This window comes from Nelumbo nucifera, chromosome 2 (assembly GCF_055504915.1).
Source record: "Nelumbo nucifera cultivar China Antique chromosome 2, China Antique-T2T, whole genome shotgun sequence".
Lineage (NCBI taxonomy): Eukaryota > Viridiplantae > Streptophyta > Magnoliopsida > Proteales > Nelumbonaceae > Nelumbo > Nelumbo nucifera.
Genome location: NC_142650.1, coordinates 2,325,210 through 2,345,814, shown reverse-complemented (window position 1 = coordinate 2,345,814; position 20,605 = coordinate 2,325,210). Strand labels below are relative to the sequence as shown.

Here is a 20,605-nt window from a genome sequence, read left to right as displayed (position 1 = left end):
TTATTGAATTATTTAAAAATTTAAGGAAGGCTTTTGCTAAAGTAAAACTAAATGAGAGATTTTTTTGATTTTCAGAAAATTCAGGGGACGTTTTTGTATTTTACCCTTTAATAAATTTCGTTTTTTATCAAAAAAAAAAGTAAATAAAATAATCATAGTAGAGCGCGGATCTGCTGACCACAAAAAAGCTGGCCACAATCCGTATATGCCTTGCACACCGGAAGCATCTCCCCTATTTCGTTTTGTGAATTGTGATTAGCAGATCCCGACTCTCCAACGTCATCTTTTTTTGGGAAACCGACCAGATACATTGAACATGAGGAATTGAGGAATTGGGATCTGATCCCAACAGCCATTTCAGCCGTGCATCGGGAACATCTCCCTACCTCGTCCCAGTTCATCCCGACTGCAATTCATCATGCATGTCGGAACCAGTTGTTGGTATCAGATCAAGCGCCATTATCGATGACTGACCATTCCAGCATGCTACGCAGGTCTGGAGACTGGAGTCTGTCTGGGGAAGAATGTCAGCACATGCATGATGCATATACAGTCTTGAGTTCCCACTACGCACCCCTTCACTCGCCGGAGACAAAGAAATATCTAAATTTTTATAACAAAACAATCAACACAGTGACACACAGCCTTCACCAAAAATGAAATAACAATACTCCTCTTCCTCTGTACAAACTTTATTGAAAACAATTAACAACAAAAAAACCGGGTAAAAATAAATGAAAATTACATTACCCGGTGAATTTGGTATTCTTTTCTTCCTTTCGTTGTTTGGTTTCGCCCAATGCTCTCCCAAATACTTCCTTTTTATCCCCAATCAACGCCAAAACATAAATATATTCATCTTTTTTATATATAAGTTATAAACTATATACATACTTAAAATCAACCTCTTACACGGTTGCCGGCAGCCCGCAACCCCCTCCGGAGAGGATTCCCGGCGAAGAATCACAAGGAGGGCATCTCGGTGTCCAGTGCCCACCCACCCCGCTGGAAGTAGTCAATAGCGCGGATGTATCGATTACTGACCGGAAACCAGCGTTTCTGGCTGATAAATAAGACTTCTCAGCTCAGGTCCAATCTTCTTACTCCAAATCTCCTCGTATGACTGTACGCTACGGCTCCGGTTCTTTATCTCAACCACAGCCAGAGTATCAGTCAACCGATACACCTCGACGGCGACAATAAAATTATCATTCTGCCCCACTAACACGGCCTGCCAGTCTTTCTTTCTTGTCACTGTTAGGTTCTCCTTGCTGGAAATCAACTCGAGCTTCTCTATTATTTTCTCCGGTGACTCAGCCGATACGAATCTCTGGTCCTCCTCCCGCTCATCCGACTTGTTAAACAGACCGGACAGGTCGAAACCCGAAGAGAAGGAGATTAAATCGAAAGCGTTGAGGAACATGTCGCTTCGGTACTCGTCTTTGTCTAGTTTAAGCTCCCAGAACAAATCCTCCTCCTGAAATTTAACCTCTTTGTAGCCCTTCCTGAACCACCGATCTTGGAGGATCTCATCAACGGTGATCCTCGTGTTTGGATTGGTATCGAGAAGGCGGGAAAGGAGTCGTTTGAGGTCCGGAGACATCCATTTTGGGCACCGAAACTCTCCTTTGTAAATCTTCCGATACATTACCATGAGATTGGGGTCGTTGAAGGGGAGATAGCCGGCAGTCAAGACGTAGAGGATGATGCCGCAGGACCAGATATCCACCTTGGCCCCGTCGTAACCTTTCTTAGATAGAATTTCGGGTGCCACGTATGCGGGCGTACCGCAGAGTGTGTGCAACAGCCCATCGTTTCGAATCTGTTCCGTTACGGCGCTAAGTCCGAAGTCCGATACCTTGAGGTCACCGTTCTCGTCGAGGAGGAGATTCTCAGGTTTCAGATCGCGGTGAAAAACACCGTGGGAATGGCAGTAAGCGACGGCGGATATCAATTGCTGGAAGTAACGACGGCTGAGATCTTCGGTGAGACGACCCTTGGCAACCTTGGAGAAAAGCTCACCGCCTTTGACAAACTCCATTACGAAGTAGATCTTGGTTTTGGTGGCGAGGACTTCGTAGAGCTTGACGATGTTGGAGTGGCGCAGCGTGCGCATGATGGATATCTCACGCTTGATGTGTGAGACAAGGCCACCTTTGATGATCTTGTGCTTGCTAATGGACTTGATGGCTACGCTTTGTCCCGTTCGAATGTTCCTCGCATGGTAGACCCTAGCAAAGGCGCCACAGCCGAGCAGCTTTCCGAGTTCATATTTTCCGAACAAGGCTTCCGGCATGACTTTGCCGGCCGTCTCTTCGATCTCTGGCATGGAAAACCAGAGATCGAGCCGTGGTCGGTGTTTGGGTGGAAGAGATGGGACACGGAGCGAGAGTCTGGGAATTGGAATTGGATATATAAATGGGAAAGAAGAGAGTAAAAGAGGGAGGGAAAGGAGGGGAACCCTTAAAAATAATAGTAGGAGAGGGTTGTGCGTCTCCAGAGAAGTCGCAGCTCTGAAATGGTCGTTTGTTAGTATATTACTATTGGTATTGGATAATGGACGGTCCCGAATCTATCTCGGGGCCGGGGAGCTGGACTGCCGGAGGGGTATTTATCTATCTATGGAAATTGGAAAGGACTCTGGACTTCATCTCTCTCAAAGGACAAAGGAGGAAACTTCTGCCACCACTCTCGGTTTTTGCCTTTTCTTTTGGTTACGAGTTACGACTTACCACTTCTATTTTTATTTGGGTCTTCAACAGATTCCGTGAACAGGATGATGCTGATGTAATAAATATCTATATTTTACACTTTTAAATAATAATAATAATTAATTGTTATAATAATATCCGGGAATCGGGATGTTTTCTAAAAATCAACGCAATTTATTAAATGAGTTTTACTGTCTAAAACCCACTTTCCATTTAATTTTTCTAATTAGTTAAATCATTGTTATTAATACACAAGTTGTTCAAATAAGCATTTGAACCATTACCAAATTACTCCTCCAATAACCAACAAACTTATTAAATTTTTTACAACAAAATTACTCTTCTTAACCCGAGTTAGGGCTGCTCATAATAATCCAGAATAATTTTATCATAAAAATATTTAATAAAGTTGCATTGATTGATCATTTAAGGCTCTTAAGAGGCCTATTTGGTTTACAGGAATAAGGGTTTAGAATCGAATTGGAATGGAATGTTTGGTTTGATTGAACAAAGTCGAAATCACAATCCTAATTCTTTGGTGGAATGGCATTCTCTTATTTGATTACATTCCCTTCCCCTCCCATTGGGAATAAAAATCCCATTCAGCTCATTGTAATTCCCATTCTGGTTCTTGTTTTAACCAAGACTAGACTATTCAATTTCTATTCGGAGAGATTTTGATTGTGGATCAAATAGACCTTAAATGTTCATGTGACGGAAATATTAAATATTAATAGCAGGAGAATTTTAGACGATAAAATTCGTTGGCATAATGCTCAAAATTTTAAAAAAGTAATAGTAGATTCAAGAAAGAAAAAGAAAATGATGATGAGTTTTAAATAACAAGGCGTCGTATTGCAGGGTGTGTTTTCTTACAAATCGTAGACATCCACGTGTATTATTCGAACAGCGACGCGGTTTTAAAATTCAAGAACTTGAAAAGTAAAAAACACGGTGAGAGGGTGACGTGCCCCACTCGGTTTCTCTTCCTCTCTGGTATTTCGTGATATTCAGCTTGGCTTCACTCGGTCCTAGCCATGGTCAGGGATCTGGTCCTTCTTATAAGAAGATGTTTAGATGGGGCCGGTCGCCAGTGCAATTTAATTTGATGAAATTTACAATAATACGGGGGCTATTAAGGATGGAGTGTGGAGTGTGGAACAATTGGACATTCACCCACTAGGGGTGATCATTTCAGTCTAGCCTGGAAATTTCGGGGTTGTGTCTAGATTTTTGTATTCAGGTCCGTTTCGGGCCTGGGTTTATATTAGACCCGTAAATTTTAGGATCGGATTTAGGCTTAATATTTCAAGTCCAGTTTAGGCTCGGGTCGGCCAATATATATTTAAACTTACATATTTTGTGTATAATTACATATGTATACATATTATTTTATATTATATTATATATTTTATATATAAATATTATAACATGACATGTATAATTTATATTTTATGTAATATTTTATATTATAAATGTATAAAATAAGTTTATATACATGTAGACTTGTTCATGGGCCGGGTGGCCTGACGGGCCAGCCCGGCCCTCAGACGGGCTTGAACAGGTATATAGGCCCGTGGGCTTAACCTCGGGCCAAAAAGCCCGACCCGCAATAAATTCAAGCCAGGTTCGGGATTTGCCAAAATAGTCTGGCCCGACCTATAAATAAACCTAAAAACCCTAGTTGAATACCCCTCTTTTTTTCACCTCTTTCCCTTCTTTTTCCAACCGAATTCTTCTTCTCCACATCCTCTTTCCCTTCTTTATATATTTTTTTAATATAAATAAATTTTGAATTTATATATTTTTTTAATGTAAATAAATTCTGATTTATATTGATTATTGAATAGGGAAATTTTCTAATTTTTTTTATTAGGTTGGGCTTCGAGCTTCGGGCTCGGGCCCAAGTTGTAGGTCCATTGATCGGGCCGGGTTCGGGCTCGGGCCTAACATATTTTTGTTAATGAAGAGTAAAAGCCCGGCCCGGGCCATGAACAGGTCTATATACATGTTATATCATTTAATATAAAATGATATATATTATTTTTATATATAAAAGACACTGGATCAGAATTCGACCCGACTTAGGCCCGTATAGACCTAGGCTAAGGCTTATATTTTAGGCCCAAAATCCCAGGCCGGACTGGGCCCATGCATAAACTATAACCCATATCAGTGCAAAGTCCGGCCCATAATCACCCCTACCACCCACTAGAGCCTAGCTTTAACTCCTTTTTATTTTTTGAGGTTGATTGATTTAATTCCGCAATTGTAAAGCGTTGCAACTTGCAAGGAAAAGTTGATATAATGAAAGTGGGTGCAACTAGCAGAGCTGGACTCGGCTCGGCTGGCTATTTGTTTTGTGTCTCAAGTCTCAACCCAATCCAGGACTAGAAGGCCCAGAACCCAGCCACGTTTGGTTACGCCGAATGGGCCTCTCTCACACACACGCATATGTTTCGACGAATGAGCAAAGGCACAAGCCAAGGCGAGTTCGGATAAGGTAAATACAACGTTATATTTTCAGCCATCCTTAAAAAAAAAAAATTAAACCAAGGCTGCACACATCTCCAAACCTAAGAAACCAACCACCACATATTCTATATATGACACTATGGCAGTATGGGTATTGGCCGGTGGCAGCGGTAGCTGGTAGTTGGGTTACGCTTGGACATTTATTATAAATTAACGAGAGAGAGGGATAAGAGTAGATTATAGAATGGAATAGATACAAAAATTAAAAGTAGAATACTTAGCTATGTATTGCCCACATGGATAACGAGGTTTTATATTATAACCTTAGCATTTTGATATGGTTGTGCCATTTCCCCCTCATTTTCTCATCATCTCCCATGGTCACGTTTTTGCTAGAGGGAGTGTTCAACATCAATGTTTCTGTTTTCATTTGCTTTTGATATTGTTATATCAGTAAAAAAAGTCTTCTATTTTAAGTTGATTTTGTTTCATTAAATATCAGATATATATAGGGTCGGGGTCTAACGGTCATTGAATTATTATTATTATTATTATTTTCTTCTATTAATTCTTTATTCAATTTTTTAAAGTCCATTATTGTTATGGATCCCAAATTCCCAATAGATAACATGCATGCCAATAACAAAATTCACGTTAATTGAGCACCATGCCATGCATTACCTTTTTAGATGTTTGGGAGCGAGGGGAAGGAAACCATTAATCAATACAACACATTTCATCATTTTATACCCTGAATACACCCTCTGCATTCGAGCTTATTGGTCTCTCTTTCCATCCCCAAATCCCAAATCTCCACTATGACCAACAAGAGTGAGGAGAGTTGGCACCTTACAGTCGGAAACTCTCTTCTTTGCACAATTAATCACTCTGCCAATTCGATTCCAAAATTAGTTTATTGAGGCCACACTGCTGCATGAGCTAAGATGAGGGATAGAGCTAGCCGAAAAAGTTGAACACCGACCAAACCAAACAGCAAAGCAATTCCCATTCTAGTCTCTAATTACTGTGCCAAAACTAGCTTTCTTTTCTGTTGAAATTTGAAAAAGTAGGGAGGACAAAAATTAAAAATGAGGTCACTGAAAATGTTTGGTAAGACATTAAGACTATTCATATTGCCCCTAATTACATGGAGGATAAAAAGGTTTGGAGGTGCAATCCTAAGGGGACATTCTCTATCAAATCAGCTTATTTACTTAAATGTTCCTCTACTTCAATCCCTCTTAGCAACTTTAATTGGTTGAGTAGCATTTGGAACTTGAAATACCCTCCAAAGATCAAATTATTTCTATTTTTTCTGTTTAATAATAGACTATCTACTAAAAGCCACTTGAGGAAAAGAGGACTTAATATTGATGGCTCTTGCAGTTTTTGTGGGCTTGAGGAAGATACTGCACATATTTTTAAAATTTGTGATCACACAAAGCAAGTTTGGTCAACTTTAAACACACCCTTGGAGGGTCCAAATGAAAATGAAAATCTAAGTGATTGGTGGATAAGAATGTACACTAAAAAAGAAAGCAAAACTCTATTAATAAAGGAAAAACTAGCTTTATTTGTTTTATGTGTGGTCTGGAAAAATAGGAACTCCAAAACTTTTAATGATGGTACTACTCTCATTCCAATATTGTTAGATATAGCTCTAAATATGTTTATAGAAACTTTTGATGGGAATAAATTCAGTACCTATACCACATCTCACAAGTTGTTGAAACAAATTAGTTGGAATGCTCCAAAATATGGTTATATTAAAATAAACTTTGATGCCTCTTACAATAGTAATGAAAAATGTTCAGTGGCCTGTATAATCGTAGACCATCTTCATAAGGTTCTAGCGGTCAAAGCATATAAACTTGATACTTGTTCCACCAACCTAGCTAAAGCTTGGGCTGCATTGGAAGCCCATGTCCAAGCTACAAATTACAAAGAGTTTCTTATCATCATAGAGGGAGATTCATCTCTTGTCATCTCCTGCCTTAAAAGAAAGATGGATATTCCCTAGAAATTGAAAGGTATTATCTCAAGCTGCTTATAGAGAAGAGATACGCTCGTAGGAGATTTTCATTATCAACATGTTTTCAAAGAAGCAAATAAGGCGGCTGACTGGCTGGCTCGTGAGGCTCTGTTTATTTTCAAAAAAAAGAAAAAAAAAGAAAGAAAAAAAAGAAATTTGAAAAAGCAAACCTACCATCTGAATACTCCCAAGTCAGGCTGCAAAAAAAGGGGAGCTAACGCGGGGTCCTTCACTTGGGGTGAACCTTTCATTCATGACGTCAAATTCCAAATAGTCAATTCCATCATCACATCTTTGTGAATTGAGTTCATATCCAACAAACAAGAAGAGTTAGAGTCATCCAACAATAAATACTTTCTGGATTTCCAAATATGCCAAATGGTAAAAGCTAGATGAATTTAAAGGTCAGATTTTTTTTTTTTTTCTTTTTGAATGGTTCTCCAGTCATGAGAAAAACCATTTAGAAAAAAATCAAATCGTTCCTTTGTGATTCGGTCCTAGCATTGAAAACTTCAAAGTGCATGGAGGACAGTTTTAGACTCTTTATTGCATAGCTGACAGGTATTAGAAGGAAGAAGGGACCTCTTTGCAAGGTCTGAACCCATGGAAATACCCTCATGAACAACTTTCCAAAGCTAACTTCCAATATTTTTTAAGAATTCTTTCTTCCCACCTGCAAGGGCATCTATTAATGAAAAAAATCTTGCCAAAGAAAAGGTTGACCTCACTGAAAAGTCTTTATTATTGAAGACGTCTCAAAAAAAAAAAAAAAAAGTCATTGTTATTTAAATGTATTTTGTTGAAACCACTTAAGCCCAAAGTTTCTCTTCATTTCTATTTAATCTCCAAGTTAATTTCACAAGGAGGCCCAAATTAAATGAGTGAGGATCACAGAACCCTAGACCATCATCCAGTTTATTTCTACAAATCCGCTCGTAATTCAACCAATGAATCTTTCCATCCCAATTGGAGTTCTTGCTCGACTAGAATTCCCTCTTACAATGGAATCTGGATCTCCTTCAATTCAAGCAAAAACTTTGCTCACATAGCAATGTGACAATTTTATTGCAAATAGACTTGAGAGGAGAAATCAAGGCATTATATATGCAAAAATGGCTATGATAACAGATTTAAGCATAATCTCTTTTTCCCGCATGGGGCAATAACAAAACATACCAGGAGCTGGCATTTTTGGTGTATTTAGCAACTTGTTTAATTAATATGTAAGTTGGATGGAACCACTCTCTCAGGTGCAGATAAGAAGTACAAGTGAAAAAAACTTCAGATTTAGAAAAAATCATCTACTGACCTAAAACCATTTAATATTATTGGAGTGCTTCCGCCAACACTACACATAACATAACATTGTTCTTGTTAGTTTTCCTTCTTTATTGTCATTCTACAATATAGGTTTATGCATCTATCCCCATGAAATAATTATCATTTCAAATACAAATAAAAACCATGAAATGACAAAAATACCCTGCCAAACATCAATACACCCTATATACTACATTGGAGATGGCTAATTTACCACAAGAAAAATCTTATTCATCAAAGTGATCAAAGAGGAAACCTTTAAAAAAATGGAGAAGAGAGGTGGCATTTTCCATCATCTAATTAATTTTGTAATAGAAAGGCGTTCTGGGAAAGATTTATAAAAAATTTGGAAGAGTCATATGAGGGCATCCAGTTGGACTTGTGTGTGTTAGGACATCCAAAGGATGTTTCATTCCCAATTATATAATAGTGTTTGGAAATGCCTTAATTTTGCTCTAGATCCTCTGCGCAGCAGCTAGTAATAGCTAATAGGAGGAACGTATTTGAATAACTGATGTTGCAGATAAACTTTCTTTCCTTCCCATAATTGAGACTTAATTAATGGGGCTACTCAGCGGCAGGTTGAGTTGAATTGAGGCGAAACCTAAGTCATAAAGCTAATTAATGTGTGAAAACCCTAATCATAAGCCCAGCTCAACCAACTTTCAACCTCACCTTCTCCACCCTCCTAATTATGTGTATACGTGTTTCGTTCAAATTCTGTATAAAATGATGATGCGGCAAGCATTCAGCCATCAGTGCAAAGCCCATTGGAATAGCTTTTACAGTCTTGCATTGGGAATACTTTTGTATTTATGCATTTTATTTAATGAAAAAAAATTTTGACATAAAACGGAAACAAAATATATGAGAAAAACTTCAAAGAAAAGAGTAGAAGTTGAAGTTTACGAAAAAGAATTCGTTACTAAACAATTAAAAAGAAGATTGATAACAAGAAAACTATCTTAACCTTCCCCTAACTACTTTTTATATAGGCATACACCTTACATAAAACATATTTTCATTCAATCAAGAAAGCGCATAAACAATTTCTTAAAAAGAATAAAATAAAAGAAAAGAATTTCTGCAATTGACAAATGGTGAATTAAGAACCACTAACAAAAGAAATAGCATTTCAATGCAACTCCTTCCACCCACCAGAACTGAGAGAAAAAGACAGAAGGAACGCTCAAAGAAAATGAAGAAGTATCAGAAATTGATGGCTTATAGATATTACCTATAATTATTTTTTATATTTTTTTTTCCTTATCAATTTTCATCATCAATTCGTCATCATTATTATATATACGGTACATGACGTTACATAACTTGTCGTGGTTAGGTTGGTCCGTTGCCAATTTCTATTTCTTAACATCCTATTCCAACGCACACTTGTTTTCTTTCTAATTTTATTTATACATGACATGTGTTATACTTTACTTCTTGGGCTCACCCTGTTTATTTCGAGTTCACATTTACACCCCATTGAAAATGTTTAATTGGGAAATGTTCCTGTTAGGATGGGCTGTGGGGTGCCTGTTGGGCACACTCCAAGGGGCGCCCATGTGAATTGGTTTATTTCAGACTTGATACAAGGCAATGGATCGTTCCCAAGCAGGGTCGATTTGATTGTTCCACGCTTCCACATCCATATGGTTATATATTTTGTGGTCAATTGGTAGCTAGTCTCGATCTTTTATATGGACCTGATTGTATCCGGATTTCTTAAGCCATGCTGTATCCAAATATATTGTCCAGAGATGAATGAAATTGTATTATATTACCATGCACATTTTATCAGAAAAATAACATCACTCAACTAACAAGTTAAACGTACGTAGTCTTGGTTTTTTTTTACTATGTTAAAGAGTCTCTTCCTCTCTTTTTATACTTTTGGCAATTCCTATATTCAAAAATCAGAATTGTTCAACCCATCAGTAGTTTGTAACGTGGATGTAGAGCTGTAAAACGGGTCCTTGTGTGTGGTTCGGTCTTGCATAATAAATTGTTTTATTTTTTTATTTTTTTTCTAAATAAAACTAAAATATTTAATTTTTTTTGGAAACAAATTGAAAAAAAAAAGATCTAACAAAGAAATGAAAAAAAAATACTTACCAAAATACAAAATGAAACAAATTGGAAAAAACAATAGAAATTTTATTTCATTTAAAATATAAAAAAATTACAAATTGAAATTAAAAAATTACATTGTTGAAAAAATAATAAATAATTTAAATAAAATTGAAAAACTACTCCATCTCCTTGACTTCAATCATCTGCTTCATCAGGTGTAGTAGTCTCATGCCCTTCTTTGTCTTGTAATTTATCCTCAACATAAAGTAGATATCTTTTTATCATATTTTTCATGGAAGAGCAAATATCTACCCAGGTGGACAGTAACACCCTTGCTACTGAAGTTAAAGTCAATCCTACATTTTTGGAAAACAACTCTTTTTCCCTTCCCCTCAACCCCCTCTATTTAAAATACTTTCCAAACCGAGCTAGTAAACTTACTATTGGGAAATTGGTTTAGGGAGGAGGAATCGGTCATTTTTTTTAATTCTAAAAAATAAAGATTAATTTAATTGTACTTACCTAGATGGTTGTGGCTGGATTAACGGTTCATAATCTCAATTTGATTTCAACAATTGAAGTCTCAAAAGTCAAAGCCTCTTAAATTGTTGTGTATGACACTATGACAATATGAGAAGAGAGACTAAGAGAATATGAGATAATGAGAATTAAGAATTGAGAAGAGAGTTCAAAATTGCTAAATTTGTATGATGAGAATGGTGGAGGATAAGGTTATTTATAAAAATTGAAAATAATTCGATTACCCAAAGTACCATTAAAACTAGCCATTTTTAATTGTTGGGAGGGATATTTTGGTTATTATAAAGTCATTTATCACTTTACCCAAATGCCTCCAAAGCATCAAAACTAGCTGTTATATTATAGGATATAGATGTTGGGGGGCATTATTGTTATTTTCTCCCTCAAAACCAAAATACATAAATACCCCCTATATAACTATTTATAGGTTGATAGTTGTTGATTGAGGGGTATTTTTGTAAAAACCCCCTAAAATGCTGAAACTAGCCATTTGACCCTAAAAGTCCCCAAAATTAAAGCACTTTGTTTGGAGATGCTGTCAAAATAGCATAACCCGGTAAAAAGAAACATTATTGTAGATGATCAATGTACGTAGGTTGTTAATTGGAAAAGCCTTTGAGAATATTGCTCATGCTCGATTTCAGTGTGATCATGCCCGCCCGGGCCGCTTGGTTTGAGAGCAGTATTAGTTTCTCAGTTGACTCTGTAGAGGCTTTCGGTTTCGAGTCTTTTAAAGATTGGTGGGCTTGGTGGCTAGACAAAGTGCTTTCCTTAACTGATCCAGAAGGTTTTGTGCTCGAATTATCAGTAAGAATATTATGGGTGGTTATGTATTTGGGGAATCTTTGCCTAATCCTCTTGTCTCCTTATTTCAAATTCGCAGATGAATAATGGAAGTGAAGAAAGCTTACCCTCCATGAGCAACCAGCTGTTCCAGTTCTAAACAATTGAAAGGAGATGATTTTTTGAAATGCTGGGAGCTGCTCTGGTTTTAAAGCTCTAACTGATGGCAGTTTCGTCTCTTCTGGGAGCAGTGATTTTGGTTTTTGGCTTGCAAATCCTTCTGGATACTTTGTTTCTGCAAATTGTGGTCCCTGTAAAGTGGTTTCTGCTTTCTTTGCTGAAGTTTCAGCGGTTTATGAATGCTGCTTGGCTGCTAAAAGGCTTGGTTTACAGGAACTTAATTTGTAATTTTTTTGTGACTCGATTAATGTGGTTGAAGTGCTCTCCTAGAAATCCTTTTATTGTGAACCTGAAGCCTGGCAATATTTATATACTTTTTCAGATGTGAAGTTTAGTTTTTATTGTGTGGATCGAGCCTCTGTTGCTTCTGTTCACAAGCTAGCTGGCCCTTAAAGAAAATTTCGGGTCTGAAGTTTTCTGGTTCTCCATGCCTTGTGGATCTAGTAGGCGCACTCTAATAAGTAAGTTTAAAATCTTTTTTAAGCTAGTTTGAAGGTATTTTAAGGGACCGGTGTCAAAAAAAAAATTCCAAGTGCTCAATAACATTGCCTACCTGATCCAGAATTCCAGATTGTGTGAATGCTGCCTCTTCTGCCCCAGGCTGCCTCCTCAAAATAGTGAAAAGGATGACGATCCTTTACTTCCCCCCTGAAGAAGTTTTTCTGTCTGGTAACTTAGTTTTTCTGTGTTTTGTTTTTTGCATGGCTTTTAAAATCGGACTAGATCGGACGGTTAGACTGGAAAATCCGGGAATCAGTCAGGTGACCGGTTCTGTTTTTTTTTCCAAAACTGGATATTTGCAAAAAAGTATTGACTTGGTTAATAAATTGCTGACCTAGGCAGTTGAACCGTTCGAACCGTTTTTAGTTTTTTATTTTTTTAATTATTTTGTCAGAACAGGCTGACCATTCGGTTCAAACGGTTAGACTGTTCGACCCGGGAACCGGACCTCTGACCAATTTATTCTCTGAATCGGTTTTTAAAACCTTGTTTTTTGCTTTTCTAGGTTAATTTTCTCTTTTTTCGCTGCTTTGATTCTGTCTGTGGTTGTTTTTCTGCTTTTTTTTCCTGGTTGTCCGCTCTCTGTTTGTCTTAATTACCCAAAAAAAATTAAAAATAAATAGCACGATAGCTACCATTCTGATGAGCCTTTCTACCAAACATGTGCATGTATATGTGGCTGAGTGGCTGTGTATATCATATTAATATTATTGCTCACTGTCTCATGAATTATATTTAGTTATAGTAGATTTATATCGCTGTCTGTACATGTGCATTATTGGCTCTATTATTACTGATCAATAATTGCATCCTATACCTATAATACAGCAATTCTACTGGCGAACAAATTCTTTTCTTTTTTTTTTTTTTTGGGCTAAATATATAAGGCTGGGGTTGCACTCTCAACCCTCTTAATGGCCTTCTCTTAAATCTTTTTGATTTCTTTCTTATCGCTAGCTAGAACTAATTAAGATTCGAATATCGTGAATATATATATATATATATATATATATATTCAATTATTCTATCATTAATAAATTCTATTTCAATACACTTAAATAATATAAAACCCATTTTTTTAAAACTAACTGAAAAATGGAACTGTTTTCCATCCTAAAAAATTCAACCATTGGTGTCAAATGGCCTAACTTATGATGTCAAAGTTTCGTTACATATCGACCGATATGTATCGTTCCAGGGCCCTTCCAATACGCCCCTACAGTGGGTGTATCGGGGGTCTGACCGGTTCAGGGGATGGAGGGGTCCTAGACCGGCTCTCCTAAACCAATTTTGAAAAAATAAGTAAAAAAACAAGTATTGAAACGCCCGATACGCCCCTATCGGCATATCGGGCATATCAATATTTTGAACCTTGGATGTCATAGTTAAATAATAAAACTTTAACATATAAACAAATACAAAAAAATACACAAAATAACAAAATTGTAAAACCAACCCAAAAATGAAATTATTTCCCCATTTGGTGGTAGGTCAACTGTTTAACCTTTTGGGTCAAATGTTCAACCATAGATGTCAGAATTAAATAATAAAAATTAAAAAAAAAGATAAAAATATGAAAAATACAAAAAAAAACACTAGTATTTTATATTAATCATATCAAGGAGAAATAAATATGATAAACAAGATTTCTTTCTATTGATTATAGCATGTTTTGAAAACTGGACCAAATCGGATGGACAGACCAGTTGACCCAAGAACCAGTTCCATTTCACCCTAAAACTGTTTTCAGCCAAAAACCATTAATTTGGTCAGTGATCCGCTGACCCGAGTGGTCAAATCATTGAACTGTCAACCCATAAAAATGACCACACCAGTTATAGAAATTAACAAACAGTTTAAGTGAAGTATGAATCAAACCTTCTTTGATATATTCTTGTTGAATACCAAAATATCACTCAGAATATTTCAAGTACTCAAGGTCCTGTTCTAGATAACTTTGGGACTGTCAATGGGTTGGTTCTACCTAGGGGTGCAAGTCCAGGGTCATTTATTATATATTTTATAAAAATCAAACCGATCAACTGGTTAATTGATTGGCTTTAGTTTGGTTTCAATTACCGGTTTTTAGAAAATTAGTACTACCAGTTTGATTTAGAATTTAGGCCACCCTAGCTCGAACAATACCTTAGCTTATAGAAATGTTCCTGAGCTAGGTTTGCCGCACCGGGCTGTTGTTGCCAAGGATGGAGCCGAGGGCAACAAAGTAATTTCACTTTTGGCCAAGGCCAATGAGTCCAACCTAAGAGTAGGAGAAGAGCACACGTCAACGGCCCCAGGTGTTATCCCAGGGGCAGAAACTCCGACCATCAAGTTAGTCATGTGCTTAAAGAGGGGTCAAACCAAACTTGAAACGAGTGCTCATACGAAGCCTCTAGAGAACAAGAGTGAATAAGATGGATTTACCTTGAGCTGGGCACTCCCTTTTATACTTGACCTTGCCATGAAGTGGTTGAAGGCAATTAGAGATGAATGGCCAAGATCTCATTCAGCCGATACCATATGGCGCAATCTGGGGCCTTGCCATGTGCGCCTACATCAGGTACCATTCAATTTGAGGGTAACTCCCTCGTTGAAATAACAACTAAAATAAATGCCGACCCTATTACTAAAGCAATTAAGAAACTCTAATTATAAGGTAATTCAAGTATGGTATAATGATTGATGCATCGATTATGTTGACAAACTATAAGGTCTAGAACCAGATCCAAGTATGTTATAGTTTAAATTTTGGCCCCATTTGTTTGGTAATAAGTTATTTATATGAACAAATGCATTTATCAGAATAAATGTTACCTGAAAGAATGTTATCCGGATAAATACCTTTTCTTTTTTTTTTTGCTAGATGGGTAAGTGATTAAGTGAACAAATTTACTACACAAATTTACTAAAAGAATTTTTTTTTTTAAATAAGAACATTTTAATCCTACACAATTTGACCAATTTCCCCCTCTCCTCCATGGATAAAATTAAATAATTTGCCCACCTCCAGGGTTAAAAAAGGGGTCAATGTGAACTACGTCCGACCGTCCGAGACTCTCCACTTCTGCAGAATTCAGAGCCTTATTATTTGGCTGAGAAATAAACCAAAGTCCTGATCGATAAGGAGATCCTAGGAGCCCACCTAGGCCATCGACTCTGGTAATGACATATAAAGTTCAGGTGAAATTTGCCGTGGCCTTTTAATGGTGCCATGGTTTGGTGAAGGCATAACAACAGCTCCTAGAACAGCTATGTTTCAACTTTCAATATGCCACCAATATTCTCGAATTGTACGTGTTAAGTAGACCTGTTCATGGGCTGGGTGGCCCGGCCCGGCCCCCGGACGGGTTTGAACAAGCTTTTTGGCCTGCGGGCTTAACTTCGGGCCAAAAAGTCCGGCCCGCATAAAATTTGAATCGGGCTCGGGCTTTGCTAAAATAGCCCGGTCCGAGCCCGACCCGGCCCGACCTATAGTTAAACCTAAGTAAAAACCCTATGTGATGTCCATTTGAATAAATTTTTTTATTTAAGAAGGTTGTTGATTCACTTGTAGGCCCATATAGGGGAAAAAAACATCTAAATTAAAATAGATAATGTCCATTTGAATAGGGAAAAATTTGAATTTCATTTATTAGGTCGGGCTTCGGGCTTTTTATTAGGGCCGGGCTCGGGCCCAAGTTGTAGGCCCGTTGGTCGGGCCAGGCTCAGGCTCGGGCATAACATTTTTCTAGTGTCAAGCATGAATGTCATCTATACATATACTAAAAAAGAATTTGGCAGGTCAGATGCTCTCTCTTTGCGCCATTACCCAAACCGAGTAATTCTAAAGGCGGTGCAAGATTCCTTCTAGAAGCCCATGAAGTTGCCACCTGTCATGAAAATTTCTCCTTTTTTGCCCCATTAATTTAAGAAGAAACCCCACCAACTTTATTTTAGGAAAAAAAACATTAACTTAGGAAATATTTTCCTATAATCTCTCTCTCTCTCTCTCTCTCTCTCTCTCATCTTTTCTTGTGATCCCTCCCAATCCACACGAATGGAAACTTGCCTAAAACCTAGTCGAAGTATGCAGTCACGTGGCATCCTTCTCTTCTTCATTAGAGTCTCTCTCTCTCTCTCTCTCATATGTTCCCAAACACTTAGCCAACCCATCCTAAAATTTCTCTTAAACTAATCCTAAAACACCTCTTAATCTATATTACATGCCCAATAAACCATCAAAAAACCAAAAAACGTAGTTAAATTTAATCTGTGAATTATTTTTGATATTTTCAATAATTACTGATACTGTTGAATATTATTCAATAATATCAACACCTAAACTATAATTTTTCATCACTTCGCTAGATTGGAAATTTTAATTACTAAAACTTACATGCTGAAAATTTACCGACTTTGGTACTTTAATTACTGAAAATTTGATAATTAATTAAAATATTAATAAATACAAATTTATCAATTAAAAACTATTAGTAATTTTTATTGAAAAGTTTATTTCAATAACTATAATTTTTTTACATTCTCAGTAATTTTGATATTATCAGTACCTTTTTAGCAATAAGTAGTTATTGATACTTTCAATATTATTCGTCAATTTATTAATATTTAATGATATTATAAGATAGTAATTAAAAATATTCAGTAATTTATTTTTTAGTGAAAAATTAATTTCAATAAATAAAAATATATTTTTATATTTTCAGTAATTTTGATATCTACTATAATTGTTGAGCAATAATTAGTGATTTTGGTAATTTAATTACTAAAAATTACTGATTTTGGTAATTTAATTTAGTGAAAGTCAAATTCTAAAACTTTCAATTATTCAAATAAATAATTGAAAAATGTTAATAATTTCCATATTACATTTATAATTACCATAATTATTGGAATTATATACATATCGGTTTGGGGAGTGTTATGGGTTCGTGGGATGACCCCCTAGGTAGGAATGACAATGGGCAGGTTTTAAGCGAGTCATACTCCGTGTCCAAATCCCGAGTTTTAAAATAATCCCCATCAGGTAAAAATTTAGCATGCACCCCTGATCCCCGATGGAGACAGGTTCCCCATCGTGGACCTAAATCCCCAAAATTTTTAATTAAAACTTTGTTTTCAGAAAGATATTTATTTAAAAGAAAGGAAAATTAAAATGCAAATAATGTTTTAAATCTATTTTGATATATAATATAAATAGTATATTATTTATAAATAATATTATATATTTAATATATATAATCGAGGTCAAGGCGAGATGTGGACTTCACTCTCCGTCCCCATCCCAGTCCCCAATCGGATATTCCTGTTAATCCCTCCACCCTATCCCCACTAGACCTGTTCATGAGCCGGGCCGGGCCGGGCTCAGGCCGGGCTTTTACTGTGTATTAACAAATTTTTTTAAGGCCCAAGCCCGAGCCCGGCCCGACCATCGGGCCTATAACTTGGGCCTGAGCCCGGCCCGAATAAAAAGCCCGAAGCCCGAGCCTGGGCCCGGGCCCGAGCCCAAAATTTAGCCTATACTATTACTATTATTAATGTTGAAGCGACTGAATAGAGAGAGAGAGAGATTGAAATTATAAAGAAAAGAATAATATATATATATATATATTAAATTATAAATATTATATTATTTATATATTTTATAAAATATATAATACTGAGTCGGGCCGGGCTCGGGCCGGGCTTTTTTGACAAATCCCGAGCCTGGCCCGAAACACAATCGGGCTTACTGTGTTAAGCCCGAGGTCAGGCCCGCGGGCCTAATTATATGACCAAGCCCGGCCGGGGTGTTGGCCGGGCCGGGCCGTCGGGCTACCCGGCCCATGAACAGGTCTAATCCCCACTAAGGCAGTATCCATCCCATCCCCGCCTGGTTGGGGAAACCGGATACTCAAATGGAGATAGGAAAAATTCCCATCCTTACCCTCGGGTGGTATTGCTCCATGGAGCAACAAGTTTTTAAGCCTAACAAACCTTAACATCATTTTTCCGTGCATAGCACAGGGGCCCGCTAGTTTATTTATTAAAAACAAAAGGCATAAATGGGCAAATAAAAATGACAAAGCGCAATAAGGGTGCTATGAACTAACAAACCTCTAACCCTTGCATTATAGCTGACCGGCTGTTATGGACTATAAAATACAAAATGACAAAGCGCAATAAGGGTGTTATTATTATTAAAAGACCCGTGTTTTATGGTTTTACGCTCCTGCACTGACAGGACCATCGTGCTGGAAGTAGCACCCTTCTAAAATTAATATCATCGATAATGAGATACTTTTAAGAGCTCCGCAATCTCCCTATACATGAAAAATAGTCTGCCTCAGTTTTTCTCATCCTCTTAGAAAATATTACGTTGTGGATACAATCTGGAGCCTGGACAGTTGCTCTTGGCGACGTCCCAAATGGAATGCTATAATAATCCACAAGAAACAGACCTGAAATATCAACGAGGCAGCAAAGTTAAATTCTAAAAATAGCAATGCAAAAAGAAAAAAAAAAAGCCTGGCATTCAAGCTAATGACTTGATTCACTGGTTCATGTTCGACTGGTAGAATGATAAGAGAAGCGCAGTTGTTGATCACATACAGATGGCTTAATTAGAGACTTCAGTATTATTTCGTTTTGGTTAATGGTGGGCCATTATTAAACTTACCTTGACATGATCATTATAGCAAAAAATGGATATACAACAATTAAGCAATGTTAGTTTGAGAGCAGTGATCTAGGCATTGCCTGTTTCTGCAAAGACAGCGTACCACAATAAAAAGGAAAATTGAACTGGGAAACTTCTAGAAAGAATCTAACTCGATTCTTGTTTCAAATAAGGTTAGTCCTATTTATCAAAAACATAGTGCACCAAAACCACAGCTCTAACATGATTGGGCAGGGTTGAAGCCACAAGTACAGGTCACCTGTACAAGTTTTCAACAAGACATCTTGTCTGAACACAAAATCAAGGAGAAGTCTGTTCACATACAGGCAAACCATAGAGAGAAACAATTGATGTGCTCCTATTAAAAGTGCCAAAAAGCAGCTTGTACACTCCTGCAGCTGTAGCATCTCCAAGCCTTTGAACGATTACATCTATACATACCTGCTATAACATAAGCTTGTTTAAATGAGTTTGCACCTGATTTTGCTATTTACAAGCTCTAATTGAATAATGGAATTCGAACATAAAAAATTTCAACTTGGGAAGCAAGACATCCTCATCTGTGCCTATATAAGAAATAGCTACACTGGGCAGAGATGTTATTCTTCTGGAAGCATATTTTATTAAGGAATCTTGCCTTGGCTTTGTACTTCTCTTCCTGTGATACAACAGTGAATAAGAGTTCCCTTCCAGGTCTGGTTACAACGTATGTAACAACCTGCAAAGGAACAAAAAGCAAACTTAACAGATCCACCCAAATATGAACCCAGTTGCATTTCCACTTAAGCAATTCTGTGACACTAACCTTCCTCATAGTCTCAGAAATAGCAACAGCAGTCCAAGTTGGCCAGATGACAATTGCTAACATATTTGATAAAGCAACAAATGGAGCTGAGCAAAGAGCTATAGTAACCCCAGCAATTGTAAGAATACGCCCCTGTAGCAAGTTGAGTTGACAAACATAATATCACTTAGTTTAGAGAAGTGGGACCATAAAAGGAATCTTGATAGTTAATTCCTACCCAAGCATGAAGAAATAATATCCTATGATGTATAGAGATTTTTACACATGGGGCTCAGAAGTAGCTATCTTTGCATATGGGAGATTTATCCTAGGGATAATCTCTCTATCCTCCTTTTAGGGCAAATCTTGAAGGCCAAAATGAGACCAGAATTAAGGAATAATCAGGAAGAAAAACAGATTTCGGCAAGAACTCAGAAAGAAGAATCAAGTAAGAAATACAAATAAGACTGATCACAAGAAACATGCAATGAATCAAGAACATGCAATGAATCAAGTAAGAAATACGAATATGAGGAATCAAGAATAACCCA

General features: G+C 37.0%; 2 protein-coding genes and 1 long non-coding RNA gene across 6 annotated transcripts in view; 1 reads left to right on the top strand and 2 right to left on the bottom strand.

Moving 5' to 3' along the window:
• Positions 1 to 1,036: 1,036 nt before the first annotated feature.
• Positions 1,037 to 2,329, bottom strand: SR1 (serine/threonine protein kinase 1). The gene has a single exon (NM_001319694.1). The coding sequence runs from the start codon at positions 2,327 to 2,329 to the stop codon at positions 1,037 to 1,039; it is 1,293 nt and encodes a 430-aa protein (NP_001306623.1).
• An 8,618-nt stretch (positions 2,330 to 10,947) lies between these two features.
• On the top strand, positions 10,948 to 12,443 carry LOC104594526 (uncharacterized). Its single transcript, XR_734739.3, has 2 exons — positions 10,948 to 11,938; positions 12,035 to 12,443. It is a non-coding gene; the product is annotated as an uncharacterized LOC104594526 (long non-coding RNA).
• A 6,313-nt stretch (positions 12,444 to 18,756) lies between these two features.
• The window catches only part of LOC104594525 (TLC ATP/ADP transporter), a 34,357-nt gene continuing 32,508 nt past the window's right edge, over positions 18,757 to 20,605 (bottom strand). For all 4 annotated transcript variants that reach the window (XM_088897581.1, XM_010254839.3, XM_088897580.1 and 1 more), the window contains 4 exons: positions 20,076 to 20,207; positions 19,908 to 19,988; positions 19,595 to 19,711; positions 18,757 to 19,052 (listed from right to left, as the gene is read on the bottom strand). In XM_088897581.1, the coding sequence (XP_088753707.1) occupies positions 18,966 to 19,052; positions 19,595 to 19,711; positions 19,908 to 19,988; positions 20,076 to 20,207 (417 nt within the window). In that variant the 3' untranslated portion in view covers positions 18,757 to 18,965. The remainder of the gene's footprint in view (positions 19,053 to 19,594; positions 19,712 to 19,907; positions 19,989 to 20,075; positions 20,208 to 20,605) is intronic.